A 15,834-nucleotide genomic window follows, 5' to 3' on the forward strand; every position below is an offset into this window, starting at 1 on the left:
TAAATAAGTGCTACTATGAATCTTCACAAAGAACATGAGAATAACAAACAATTCAACATAAAAATCATATACTACATTCTAATATTGAGTGATTTTCAAAACAGTTCATGCAAAATGGTGACAGTAACCGATACGTAGTTTAAGTAAATTTTGTCCTTATTTAGAGGTGGTCTGAGTTCACTGCTGCATCTTCTGTCTATCCAAGATGCAGCATTGGATCAACATTGTGACATCTCGCTGATCATCAGATACAGTATCTTAACAACCCTAAGGTCGCGTAGTATGCCCACCAAAACTGGCTGCCGGAGCCAGTCAGTCTGCTTCCAAGGACACAGCTGCTAGCTTCAGCATGCCCTAAAAACACCTCTGACATGCCACCATTTTTGTAGCAAGAAAAAAGGGATGGTCAGTGCACAGGTATAGCAGATATCTTGAAAATGGATTTTAATCTTATAACTGGTAAGTATATAATGAATTTGCTGATTAAATAATGTATCTGACCTTTAATGTGTGAACGTAGGGATATCTCCTATTGTTCCGGTGGTCTCCCCTAGAGTCAAGGGTAACTATGTTATGGCAAGAGAAAGTAGACAGACAGTAGTGCAGAAAGGGAAATGATAGATTAAATATACCTTATGCTCAAATGCAATGGCTGCGCAGTAGAGAAACCCCTGTGTGCACACAGTGGGTCTCCTGATCCAACACGTGTTTCACCCAGCAGGCTTGCTCAAGGTGTCCTTGAACAAGCCTACTGGGTGAAACACGTGTTGGATCAGGACAGCCACTGTGTGCACACAGGAATTTCTGTCCTGTACAGCCATTGCATTTGAGTATAGGGTGTGCTGTATTTCATCTACAGTATCATCTCCCTTTCTTCACTACTCACTGTTGCACAGATAGTGAGAAAGTGTCTCATCAAGGGAATTATTACACCATAGCTTTCAGATAACTGGCTTTAAAATCTACAAGGATTGTATTTAGAGGCTAATGTGGGTCATTCAATGCAGTCTGGCACATGCCTTAAATAGTTAATCTATTATATAAGAAAGGAAACTATATATATAAGAAAGGAAAGTTTATCCTTATACTACAGTACGTTACTGTGTCTCAGCCTGATAGACACATAGCATGTTATTTATGCAATTGCAAGACATTCTATATATACATATGCTCCTTAAACCTTTCTTACAGACCACCTGTACTTTCTGTACTGTCATTGGCTTCCATTGTCTGGATCCAACAGCAGATACAGGAAATCTAACACAGGCATTGATCCCAAAAACTCTCATTGATTATTTACTGCCGACGGGCACATAATTAAAAGCAGATTTTTGACCCTATTACATGCAAGTTCTTTTCTAATCTCTTTTATACTTTACTCCTGGCAACAAACATTTATTCAAGATTAAGGGATGATATACATGCACTAGATAATCGCTATACTTTATGCCCAGTACTCAGATGAATATTATTGATGGTGGTGAGGTGATTGTCATCCAGTCTGGTTTCATGCATTATTCTTGATATATGAGAAATGTGTGATATGAGTAAAACATATTATTCTTCATATATGTCGCATATTATACAGAAGTTGATACTGCTCTGGGTGGACAACACAGACAGGTAGTGCTGTTACTACTGTGTTACATACCTCTTCCAGTATACCTGTTGGTTCATGACACAGTGGTTAAGATCTGCCTTTAATTTATATTGCATATGAAAAAGACTGTTTTTTTAAAAGTGATTCTGGCAATCTCATAATTTATGTATTTGTTGAATACAAACCAGTTTTTTAGAGCAAAGACAATACTGCTGAAATTAGTAGCTATATTTTGCTTATGATCTATACAATAATAGTTGCACATGCTGTATCGTATTTGATTTCACAGGGATTAACATGTAACCTCTTGCCCTAATATCTTCTAAACCATCTATTTGCTCATTTCCCCATACTAGCCCACGTACTCATAAGCGATGTATATGTTTGTTTGATATCTATGGTGACACGTGTTGACAGACAGACTGTCCCAGTAATACATTTTGAATTTATGTTTATGTTTTTTTAGATAGACTCACAATAAAAGTTATGTTTTAACTATAATCATTTCTATAAACTTTCTCTTGCCATAACATACACCTCCATTTTTACATACACATCCCTTTACCACCTCCAAACACCTGCAGTCTGTCAATATGGCTGTGGCGGACCCCGTACTGTGACAGGACTGCTGACTTAAGCAGTCATCTAAAGGTGAAAAAATGGTGAGATAAATTTGATGAATTTGTAATGAAAACAGTGGATGACAATGTTATTATTATTATTATTATTATTATTATTATTTTTTTGTAGGGGCTTCATATCAGGTCTTGGTCCTACAAAAAGGTTATTCTGAACATTTGTAGATAATATATATAAATAGACTGAACTAATTCTGTAACACCAGACTCATTAAAAATAAGTTTGAAGTAAGAAATGAATGTGGCCAGGAAGACCAACTAAGACCCCTTTTATATCACTGGGCCACCGTTGAGTGGTCTGTTGAATGTCAATAACAGTTCGATGGTTATTCAACTACTGTGTGACTATATAATGTTGAAAGCATTTTCCTTACCATGAAAAATAAATGGATACATTTTAACTTGAGACACAGGAACAATCCTATAGTCATTTATGGGTGTTGTTGAGATTTTTTTTTTAAAGGATCAGATCTTCACAGGTAGCCATACATCTGGTCTCATTGATGTAGAGTCTTTATTATCATCCAGGCATTTACTTTGCATTCGAGCTCCACAAATGTCTGTCACACGCCAGAGGCGGCATTCACCGCGCTTACCCCTGCGTGCCTGCTGGTCTGTGTTGCAGGCTCAGCCTTCAGGGGTCCACAGGCTCCGGCGTCTGGCTGGAGTGCCACCATGACACCCGGCATCACATGTGCGGGGAGCAGGTGACATCATCAGACTGTTCCGCCTATCCAGCGGAGGCGGGAGATTCAAAGTCAGACGCCGGGCAGAGCCTCGGCGCTTGAGTATCGTCTTTTCCCCTGAAGTGGATACCAGTGCTCTTGTTCCCGGCGAGTCTCTCTGCAGTTGTTTTTCAGTGTCTCCGGCATTTCCAGGAGCCAGTTGCTGCATCTTTTCCAGCGTTCCCAGTGGCTGGTGTGTTCCTCTGCGGTCCAGTCACCAGTGCTTCTTGGAGTCAGCGTGGGCTGCGGGCTAAACACCGCTCTCAAGTTCTTCAAGTCATCAGTGTCTTTAAACACCGCTGTCAAGTTCTTCAAGTCATCAGTGTCTTTAAACACCGCTCTCAAGTTCTACAAGTCATCAGTGTCTATAAACACCGCTCTCAAGTTCTACAAATCATCAGTGTCTTTAAACACCGTTCACAAGTTCTTCAAATCATCGTTGTCTTCAAAAACATCGCTCACACGTTCTTCAGTCACCAGTATCTTTTAACATCGCTCACAAGCTCTCCAATCATCAGCATCTTTAAAACATCGTTATCAGTGTCTTTCACCATCGCTCACAAGTACTTCATTTATTAGCATCTTGAACATTGCTTACAAGTTCTTCTATAGGCCTGGACATTCCCCCATAAGTTGACATTGTGTTGCTCCCTTCCTGCAATAAAGTTCTTCAATATTTTCACCAAGCCTTACTATCAGAGTCCTGTATGAGGAAGACCTATATCAGGCCATCCCTGTTCCGACCCAACTGTGGTTCCTCTTCCCTACCATCGGAAGAACCCCCGAGTTAACAACACCCCCAACCTAGGTCAGTGACAATGTCATTTTAAACAGTTATAAATATTCAGTAGATTCCAGCTGCGGCAGAAGATTTATGGATATTAAGGGTAAATCTTGTGTGCTAATGCATAAGAGACTATTATTTCTAAATGTAAATGGTTCACAGCATTATCCGGGCTTTTTATATTTTACTGTTTGCCATGGGATTTACATGTTGTGTCACATAAGTGAGACGTTCAGGGACAATTATTTGCTTTCCGCACTGAGAAGGAAGAATTTATTGTTTGTGTCTGTTCATTATATTTAATCTCTTTATTCATCTAAATCTCCATAACTTGCAGTAACCTTTTTTTCTCTGTTTATATTATATTTTTGAGATTTGCAGCCAGAACAGACTATTGCACTGTTACTGTGTTGCCGTTGGCGACATATTTCTGATGATACCTTCAGAATGGTGGCGCCAATTACAGGAGAAAGCAAAATCTAATTTATCAAAAAAACTCTACTGTAGAACCTTTGTTGAAAGGCATCGATCCACATTGCATTGTCATAGCAAGATTACATCCATGATCACAACATTTGGTAGGCCAATGATTGGCTACTCAATTTGGTGATAACATTTCATCTTCTTATGATCTACACAGCAATCTTCTGAATAGAGATCCACTAGATAGCGGATAAAGTGGGAAATCATAATGATCAGAAAGACCAAATGTGAATCCTTTGAAAGTCATGGATAACTTTTGGGAAGTCACTCTTTGGGTTATTCAACAACAGCACGCCTATAAAATATTTCTAACATTTTCCTTACCAGATAAAATAGTTTTTGGATGAAGTTTGACTTAGACTAATAACACCGATCAACACTAATTTTATTACCAATCATATTAGAGTCATTTTGGAGTAAATTTGTGGTGATGATTCCACATATGACACCAATTTTGCTAGATTAGCTCTATTTTTTGAGATACACAAATGAGAAAAATGAAAGGCAATAAAAACCACTCACATCCCAATTGTTACCTGACAGTGGGCAATCATTTATATACAGATGAGGAATACTCTAGAATGATTGTCTAATTAACACCTACTGTAGAATACAGTATACACATGTCTCACCGTCTAGAAGGGTGGTATTCAGTATGCTGGCTGTTGGGATCTGTTGCCAGTGCATACCGATACCTATTCTCCCTCTTGGGGGTTCACGACCCCCCTGGAGGGAGAATAAATAGCATGGTGCGCATATTGACCACCATGCCAGCAGCATGGCGAGCATAGCGAGCCCGCAAGGGGCTAATTTGCACTCACCCCGCTGTTGGCATGCTGGCGGTCAGGATATAGGCGCTGGGAATCAGACCGCCAAAAAAATATACTACACCCATCTAGAATGTTGTTGTAGATTTCCATATGCAAGCGGTATGACTAAGGAACCTGTAAATTGAGGGGATCCATTACCTCAAGAACTAGAGACAATTTGAAAAAAATAAATTCAATTTTGAATTCTGCAACCGCAATATACTTTAAGAGGGTAATTCAGACCTGATCGTTCACTAGCGGTTTTTACAGCGCTGCGTTCAGGTCACAACTGCGCATGCATATGCACCTCAATGCGCAGGTGCGTCGCACAGGTACAAAGCGGATCGTTGCTGTGCGATGGATTTTATGAAGAATCCGTTCGCACAGTTGATCGCAAGGAGATTGACAAGAAGAGGGCATTTGTGGGTGTCAACTGACCATTTTCAGGAAGTGGTTGGAAAAATGCAGGCGTGTCCATGCGTTTCAGGGCGGGTGTCTGACATCAATTCCGACCCAAACAGTCTGAAGTGATCGCAGCGGCTGAGCAAGTGCTGGGCAACTCAGAAACTGCACAAAGTTTCTTTGTACCGCTCAGCTACATATGCGTTCGCACACTTGCAAAGCAAAAATGCACTCCCCTATGGGTGGCAACTATCTGCTCGCAGCGCTGCAAAAAAAACCTAGCGAGCGATCAGGTCTGAATTAGGCTCTAAATTTGTTCAAATACCCTTGGCAAGTAAACAATTGTATTGTTGTTGTTGTTGGGCTGTGAATCCTACATTCATTTATTGGAGACCTTTGCAAATAATCCATGTGGCAATACTTCATGTCCAACTGATGAATGGTCTTTATAATGATCAGAAACAGTTTATTAGGTCTGAAGGGTTCCACGGTTGTCATTGTAAACTATTATGTTTTTAGAAATGTTAGTTTCCTGAATGAAAAGGGTAATAATTGTGTAGGCTAAAATATAGAAGGCTTTTAGATTTTCTTGAGCTTTTTATATATATTACTGAAAGTCATACTATTTACCTGTTTTTCATACAAATAAGCAACTAGGGACAATATAAAGTACTGTAGTTTGTTTTACCTGAGATAATTTATTTTTTTGTGTATTAATCATATTTAAAGTACTTATTTTAGCAAGATCTGATTTTCAGAATCCTCTATTTCCGTAGAAGTTCGATTGATAGAAGTTGAGATATTGCAATATAAATAATACTTTTTAAGCCAATAAAATTCTATCAGATTATTTCTGCTAATTATAACGTTTTTGATGCATATACTTATTACTAGAAGTTTTATTAAACGCTGATTTTATTTATAGTTTTTATTATGATTTCATAGGTAGATTATAAAGCTATGATGGAGAAGAAATTTAGCTAATAGTTATAATTACACATTAACTCAATAAAATTTTCAGTCAATTTTTACCACCTCAAAGCTCACAATATTGTTTTCATCCAGTGAAGACCAAGGGGTTGCACCGAGGTTGCTGGATGACTAAGATAAGTGACAGCAGAGGGTGGCACAAACATGTGGCACTTAAACTTCCAACATGTCACTGCAGTGGTAGACAGGGTGGCAGTTTAATCAACTATGAAAATTTTTGTTGTCTGCAAAAGAAGACAGCAATGCTCCAAACACAGCATAATAAAAAGAAAAGAGGTGCAAGATGGAATTGTCCTTGTGCCCTCCCACCAACACTTGTGTTGTATATATTAAACAGGACATGCACAATTTAACAAACCAATCACTTCAGTGACAGAGACTGCCACTTGTGGCTGAAAGGATTGGTTTATTTGGGCCCCCACAAAACAAGTTTTTAATGGTAAGTGGACATTGCTGGCAGTTACCAGACTAAAACTGGCTTTATATAGGCAAGATGACATCATCATAATCTGATTCCTCATCAATCAATGTGTATATCTTCTTCTTCACACTATATTAAATTGTCCCTGCTAGAATCAATCACTACAGGTGACTCTGCATTTTGTGGATGTAATTGTCGGTAAAGGTCTTCCTCATGGAATTGGTAATTTATTTTAATGAATACCATCTTTTCCCCATTTTGGAGAAGTGACCTCATATGCTGATTGCTGACAAGGTTCCTGGCTGTGCTGAAAACTCTTTCTGAGTAGTACACACTGGAGGGTGGACAACATAAGTAAAAAAAAGATTGTGCAAGGGTCCCCAAATTGCCTCTTTTTCCTTCCAGTAGTGAATCGGACTGTCTGACAGGGTGATACTCGATATGCCGGCTGTCGATATCCCGGCGATCAGCATACCGGTGCCGAAATCCCGACAGCCGGTATACCAACAACTTTTCTCCCTCGTGGGGTGTCCACAACACCCCTGGAGAGAGAATAAATAGCATAGCGTGTGTAGCGCGCCACCGTGCCCGCAGCATGGTGAGCATAGCGAGCCCGCAAGGGGCTCTTTTGCGCACCCCCCCTGCCGGCATTCAAGTGGCCGGGATTCCGGCGCCGGTATGCTGGCCGCTAGCATCCAGACCGCTGGTCTTTCAAAGTAGACCTGTCTGACATGCCTATTTGGATGCTATTACTAAAATAATCCTCCACCATTCTTTGAATGATGACCATATCAGATGGATTCATGGTAGACACATCACTAATTGTAGGCAGTTCTTCTATGCCTGACCAAATGTCATATGGTTTTGCTGACTGATCTGCATCACCACCAGTGGGTCTCTTAGTATAATTGAGTTTTTTCCTGGCAGCAGTAGTTGACGGAGAAACTGAAGGAGGAGATGTTGCAATGTCACGTGCTGCTTGAGCTGACAATTTGTTCACCAACAGCTCTTTGCATCTCTTCAGATTTGTGTAAATTGGAAAGAAAGATACAACATATGACTTAAACCTAGGCTCAAGTATGGTTGCAAAATATAGTGATCAGATTTCAAGAGCTTGACGACCATTGGTTCCTGGCAAAGTGAATTAAGGACTTGATCTACAAGTCTAAAATGCTTAGCATTCTCACTTAATTTCAGTTCCCCCTTCAGTTTCTCCAGCTGCTTTTTTAAGAGTCAAATAAGAGGAATTACCTGTCTCAAGCTGACAATGTCTGAACTAACTTAACCTGTGGCAACTGCACAGGGTTTGAGAACTTTGCACAACATCTAATGTGTTCTCCATTGTGCTTGAGTAAGGTACATTCTCCATCCTTTCCCTATGTCATAGGTCGTTGTGTAGCCTTGTATGGACTTTTGATGCTCCTCCATAAAGGGTAGGATTCCACCTAGTTAAAGCCTCTTGCTTCAGCTGATGGCAGGGCAAATTCAACAGTACTTGCATGTGCTGTAATCTTCGACATGCATTTGATGAATGTCAAAAAAGTCCTGAAATTTTTCCGGGCCACCGATAGCATCTCCTGCACACCCCTATCAGTTTTTAAAAACATTTGCACCACCAAATTGATTATGTGAGCAAAACAAGGGATGTGTTGGAATTTAACCAGTTGTAATGCTCTCACAATATTGGTGGCATTGTCCGAAATCACACATCCCCAATAAGGTTCAAGCAGGGTAAGCCATTTTGCAATGATTTCCCTGAGTTTTTCTAAGAGGTTATCAGTGGTGTGCCACTTAATGAAATCAGTGATACACAGAATTGCCTGCCTCTGAGTGACCTGGTATTTGTTAGATGCTGCTACTGTTGGTGCTGCTGAAGGCTATACATCTACCCAGTGGGCGGTCACAGTGATGTAATTTGTAGTTTTCCCTGTTCTGCATACAGATGGGTCCATGTTTATCTTGACCTTTAATAGGATTGACTGAGACTGGGCAGTCAGATTTAATCCCCTGCTGTAATGACTTAATCCCCTGCTGTATTGTTCTCTGTATTGTATTGCAGCTGAGAACAATAGATGAAGGGTTTATGCTAATAAACCATGGTGCACCTAGGCGCAGCAAACTAGCCAAGATAACTGTGGACCCATCTGTATCTGTAGTTAAGTGGACAGTGGGTACAATGGCATTTTTGGAGGATACTAAATAAGTTTTTCTAAGCAACCTGGTTCATACTCGGAATTGATTTTGTAGTGAAGTGGATTCTACAGTGGATGGGATTTGGTAGCGGGGACACAGGATCTCAATTAAATGTCTAAAACCATCTGCATTAATAGTGAATACTGGATGCACATCTAATACCAGTATACCTGTTATGGCGTCAGTAATCCGCTATACTACTGTGTGACTGCTTTCATACTTTCTCACCCTTACATAGGATTGTTTAACAGCCAATTGTTTTGTTAACTTACAACTACTAGTCTTCCTGGTCCCCTTCTGGGATGAAGAATCACTCACAGCAGCAGCAGCAATAGGCATAGCACTCAAAGATCCTTCTGTGGAAGCCTTGATAGGAGAGGAGTCAGACATGCAGGTGCTTTGATCTAACAGAGAGAAGGGAGTTAGGTGATGCTGGACTGGTTGTTGTCATGTTTTTAGCCAAAGTTTCTGAATTTTCAAAAACCTTTTGATGAATGCGCTGCAAGTGACATAAAAGGGAGGAGGTTCCTAGATGGTTAAGTTCCCTAACTCTACTTACAATGGCTTTACAAAGGGTACTGATGGCTTGACACTAGTTGTCTGGATTTGATAGAAATGTCTTTTGCCCAGGTTTGATAATGAGCTTTTTCAAATCATTGGCAACAACTGTTTCAACTGGTGCCTGATTTACACAAACAACATCCTCATCAACATTAGAGAGGGTACACAAATGGTGGTAGGAGCTTTATCTTGGAGTACAGTATTGGAAAGGTCAGGCTCATACCTGATACCTGTGGACTCCCTTAGGGGTAAATTTACTAAAGCTTCTAAAAATAAAAAGTGGGGATGTTGTCCATAGCAACCAATCAGATAACGTTTATCATTTCCCTATTGCCTCCCAGAAAATGATAGACATAATCTGATTGGTTACTATTGGCAAAATCACCACTTTTAAATTTTAGAAGCTTTAGTAATCCCTTAGACTCTCCTCAGGGATTTGTGATGGTTCTGAGCACACAGTTGGTTCCTGTGCCTTTACGAGTTTCATTTTTCTGACATTTCTACAGAGAGAATCGGCTTAGATCATCATAAGAGGCAGAACCATCAGTAAAAGATAAAGGCCAAGGCCTCAGCCTTTTCTTGCCGCTTCATGTGGCAAATGGCATATTGCCAATGTTATGTTTCTCTGCAGCTAACTTTAGTTTTGTTGGGTTATTTCTTTACTACTGTAAAATGACATTGCTTCTTTGATTATACATGCCCTGACTTAAGCCCTCTATGCCCATGAGTACCAGAGTTAGTAGGTGACGTTGACAGACTTGTATTGTCATGAGTGATGTCAGCACCTGCAGCCCTAGTATGTGCTTCCTGCTCTCCTCTCAATTGTTTGTCCTCCATATATATCAACAAACACAAATGAAGTGGGATACAGAACACACCACAATTTGTACATTCCCTGGCATCATCCACTGCCTGCCTCTGTCACCCATTCCCAGGCATCACTCACTGCTTCTCACTGTCCCTCTGCCCCCCTGTCATTTTCCGGCTTTTTTTATTGGAAAATTTCTGCCTGAAACATACCCGGGCTGTGGTGACAGGAGAGTACTGCACTGGGAGCTGGGATGCCTGTGCTGTGTAGTCACCTCCCTCAGCCCCCACAAAGTACCTGCCCTGGCTCTCCTCCATGCTGATATCCCCAGTAAGACCTTATTCAAAATGTGCCGCAGTAAGTCAGTCAGTTACTCCAGCAGCACCCGGCCACCACTGCAGCCATGCATGGAGTACTATGATAGGGATCCAGAGGGTAGCAGCTTGATAAACTGCAGCAGGGACACCATCCCGAATGTGGCCTTGCCACCACATGTACTGCCTCCATGTCACTCACTGTCTCCATTTCACCCTCTGCCTATCTCTGTCACCCCTGCCTCTCTCTTTCACCCATTGCTTATGTCACCCACTTCCTATGTCACATACTGCCTCCATGTCACCCTCTGCCTCACCCTTTCACCCCTGCCTCCCACTGTCACCCACTGCCTATGTCACCCATTGCCTGCATGACACCCATGGCCTCCATGTCACACACTGCCTCCATGTCACTCTCTGCCTCTACCTTTCACTCCTCCCTCACCCACTGCCTCCATTTCAACCACTGCTTATCCCTGTCACTCTTTTCTATCTCTGTCACCCCTAGCTCTCTCTGTCACCCACTGCCTATGTCACCCACTGCCTATGTGACACACTGCCTCCATGTCACCCTCTGCCTCTCCCTGTCACCCCTGCCTCCCTCTGTCACCTACTGCTTTTGTCTCCCATTGTCTTCATGTCACTCATGGCCTCAATGTCATCCTCTGCAGCTCCCATTTGCCCTTCCCTCACCCACTGTCTCCATTTCAACCAATGCCTTTCCCTGTCACCGTTTGTCTCTCTCTGTCACCACTGCATCTCTCTGTCAAAAACTGCGTCTGTCAAACACAGCCTCCATGTCACCCACTATCTCTCTGTCACCAACTGCCTCTACCATCACCCACTGCCTCTCACTGTCAAACTCTGGCTCCCCCTATCAATATTGCATCTCCTTATCACCCACTATCTACCCTTATCACCCTTTCATGTTTCTCACTGCATCTTCCCCTCACCCACTACCTCTCTATCTCCCACTATCTCTCCTAGTTCCCACTCTCTCCTGTTACTTACTGCCCTTCCCCATGATCCTCTTGGTTTCCAACTGCCTCTCCCTGGCATCACTCACCTTCTGCCCCTTTCACCCATTCCCTGGTATCATCCACTGCCTCCTCCTGTCACCCATTCCCTGGCATCACTCACTGCCTCTCACTGTCATACTTTGCCTCTCCATCTCCCACTTTCTCGCCCCATGATCCACTGCCTCACCCTCTGCCTCTTCGCCACTATCTCCCCATCACCCTCTCTCTCCTCTAAACCCTCTGCTTCTCCTAGGCAACGCCCTCTCCCCATCATACTTTGCTTCTTCTTGTCACCCACTGCCTCTCCACATCACCCACTCCCTTTCACCCACTGCCTCTCCCTATTATTCTCTATGGCACCAACTGCCTTCCCATGGTGTCACCCACTTCCTCCATCTATCATCCATTGCCTTGTGTTACCCACTGTCTCTCACTGTCACCTACAACCTCTCCATCTCCAAGTATCTCTCTCCATCACTATGTACTCCACCCTCTGCCTCTTGCCTTCATCACTATCTCTTCTTCACCCTCTACTTCTCCAAGGAATCACCCTCTCCCCATCATACTGATACGGCACTCTTATTGATGCAATACCCCTTGGTGTGAACCAATGCCCGCTTTCACAGGAGCATTCACACAAATATCAATTCCCTCCTTTCCCTATCATGGTGCCCCCATCATTTTGTTTTGTATCCACCCCTGCTGTCCAGTGTCCATCCATTCCAGTGCTGAGCTGACCTCTCTGTCCAGTGTCCATCCACTCCAGTCCCCTCAGGCTCTTTAGTGTTTAGTGCAGACAGTTAGCAGGTCATTGTTTATTATTTATTATAGTGCAGGAATGTAGTCACATCTATTCATTTTGTCACACTGGTGCTGCACCATTACACTGCAGGCCATACTCCATTGCATTTACAGAAACTGTGACTTCACCATGTGATGTGACATTTGTGAACAAAAGTAAAGACAAGGTATAAAAAAATACTTTTTTGTATACATTTTGTGTGCTGTATACCACCTTGTTCACATAAACATATGCTGTGTGACGACACAATGTGAGTTGCCATCGGTGAAAAAAGCAACAACATTTTTTTTAAAGTTACAAAAACTTAAAAAAATGAGTTGTGTTTGTACAACTTGTGTGTGCTGTACCCTACTGGACTTTGTTCCCATAAATAGTGTGACTCCCTGCATTGTGAGTTGACATTCGTGCACTTTGTGCTAATAACTTCACTTATACAAAGCTGCAATTAAAGGTTACTTTTTAAAACATATATAAATTGGGGGGGGGGGGAAGGTCACTTAATACTAAGTAAATTTTCCATGATGGCTCTCATCTCTTGATTCCTCAAGCTGTATATGATAGGGTTAAACAGAGGTGTTACCACAATGTACAAAAAAGCCGTCAACTTGTTTATGGTCAAGGAATGCCTGTCAGCTGGAACCAAATAAATAGTGATCAAGGTTCCATAGTACAAGGTCACAACGGTGAGGTGGGAGCTGCATGTGGAGAAAGTCTTCTTTCTACCAGTTGTAGAGGAGATGCTGAGAATTGTTGTGAATACACAGATGTAACTGATTACTACTAAGAGAAATGGGATGACTATTACAGGGATAGAAAGGATTAGAATCTCTAACTGTAGGGCATACGTGTAAGAACATGACAGCTCAACAAAGGGACCAAGGTCACAGAAGAAATGATCAATGACATTGGGTCCACAGAACTGAATCCGACACAGGAAATAAAGATTGACTTGGTTGATGAGACAGCCAAATGCCCAGCAATAGATGACCAGGGAACTTTGTAGTCTGATGGTCATGATGGTGGTATAACGTAGAGGGTTACATATGGCTAGGTATCGGTCATAAGACATGACTGTGAGGAGGTGACTTTCTGAACACCCTACAGCACAATAGATATAAGCCTGAGTTATACACCCTTTGATAGAGATGGTGGCTCCTTCCAGCCATATGACACGTAGCATATTAGGGATAATAACAGTCAGAAACACAATTTCATTGAGCGAAAATTGCTGGAGGAAGAAGTACATGGGAGAATGGAGTTGTGGTCTGGTTGAAACCTGGATGATGATCATAGAATTTAGTATTAGCATCATAATGTAAACAGTCAGTATCAGCAGAAAGAAAATGATGGCTTTGGAACTCTTAACTTGTGGAAATCCCAAAAGTAAAAATTCTTCAACCCCTGTGTAGTTAACATTACTCATTGTGAGTTCTTTTTAAATAAACAGTTATGATTTTATTTAGTTACTATGAATTTATATGACAATATATATGCTGTGCGCTATATAAGAAACTGTTAATAACATAAAAAAATATGAATATCCAAATGCCATATTTAAAAATTTTAATATTTGACTAAATCCTTTGCTGTTGAATCCAAGTATATAAGTCTTTCTTGTACAGTATCTGTGTGGATGGAAAGTAAACAGTCACAAACCCTGCATGATCCTTGTAATCATAATGTAAAGGTCCCCCGTATATCTGCAATGGATTGGGGCAATTCACTGATCCCCCGATGCCTTGGTTGGGGAAAATTCAAATTGACAATCCTGACTAATTTGGTGATAAGCAAATGGGAGGATTTTAACAAGCAGAGTTTTCCTGATTACCTGATTGATCAATGATCATTGACGCCACCAACCCACATTTTTGGTGGACATGCAAAAAGGATCAGATTGTGGACACTGCAGACTTATGTATGTTGTCCTTAAGGGGCAGCATCTTCAAACCAGAAGTGTACTAGAATGTACAAGGAATCTTTAGGAGATTCACTGGAAAAGTCCACCCTCCATGTCTTCAGCAATAAACTGTTTAATGAAAAATATAGTTTTATTTTTTGTCCAAAAACAGTGCTTGGTTCATTCTTATTTATGTAGACTTTTTGTTAGATTTTGATACATTTTCTTCCATTGCTAATGATGATTTAATCTACAAATGATGTGTAGAACTGCACAACTGACAATGTGCATATGCAGGTTGCTCAGACTTAATTCAGACCTGATCGCAAAATCTTTCTCTAATGGGCAAAACCATGTGCACTGCAGGTGGGGCAGATGTAACATGTGCAGAGCGAGTTAGATTTGGGTGGGTTATATTGTTTCTGTGCAGGGTAAATACTGGCTGCTTTATTTTTGCACTGCAATTTAGATTTCAGTTTGAACACACCCCATCCAAATCTAACTCTCTCTGCACATGTTACATCTGTCCCAGCTGCAGCGCACATGGTTTTGTACATTAGAGAAAAAGTTTGCTGTTGTGATCAGGTCTGAATAAGGCCATATATTTACACAGCTTAGCAGTCTTCTTGTACATGACTTTCTAAACAGATGCTGAGAATGTTATGTTACACCGACCATCCTTGTACATGTTCTAGTAAAAAACATTAATATTGTTTCTATCATATAAAGTAGAGTGCTGCTTTAAATCTTCACAAAGAAAATGAGAATAACTAACAACATTATAAAAACATATATTACATTCTAATTTTGATTGATCTTCGAAACAGTTCGTGCAAACTGGTGACCGTAAGCGATAAGTAGTTTAAGTAACTTTTGTCCTGATTCGGTGGATTCACTCTGGGTCGCTGCTTCATCTTCTGTAGCAGCAAATATAAGAATTTATGCAAATGACACAGGAGCCATCGTTTGTAAACAAGATGCTTCCGAAGAGTCAGCATTGGATCAACATCGTGACCATCTCGCTGATCATCACACATCTTTGCAACCCTAAGATTGCTTAGAATTCCCACCACAACTAAGCTGCCAAAGCCAGTCAGTCTGCTTCAGAGGACACAGCCGCTAGCTTTGGTATGCCCTAAAAATACCTCTGACATACCTCCAGTTTTGTAGTAAGAAAAGGGGGATGGTCTGTGCACAGGTATATCCATTATCTTGAAAACTGATTTTAATCTTATAACTGGTAAGTATATAATTAATGTCCTGATTAAATAATGTATCTGATCTTTAATGCATGGATGTATGGGTACCTACTATTGTTCCGGTGGTCTCCCCTAGAGTCAAGGGTAACTGTATGTTATGGCAAGAGAAAGTAGACAGACAGTAGTGCA

General features: G+C 41.2%; 1 protein-coding gene across 1 annotated transcript; it reads right to left on the minus strand.

Annotated features, from left to right (window-relative positions):
- Positions 1-13,042: 13,042 nt before the first annotated feature.
- LOC134934128 (olfactory receptor 1500-like) lies at positions 13,043-13,972 on the minus strand. The gene has a single exon (XM_063929630.1). It carries the CDS (start codon positions 13,970-13,972, stop codon positions 13,043-13,045), a length of 930 nt encoding a protein of 309 aa, XP_063785700.1.
- Positions 13,973-15,834: the final 1,862 nt, after the last annotated feature.

The sequence above is a fragment of the Pseudophryne corroboree genome, chromosome 6, assembly GCF_028390025.1.
Source record: "Pseudophryne corroboree isolate aPseCor3 chromosome 6, aPseCor3.hap2, whole genome shotgun sequence".
Classification (NCBI taxonomy): domain Eukaryota; kingdom Metazoa; phylum Chordata; class Amphibia; order Anura; family Myobatrachidae; genus Pseudophryne; species Pseudophryne corroboree.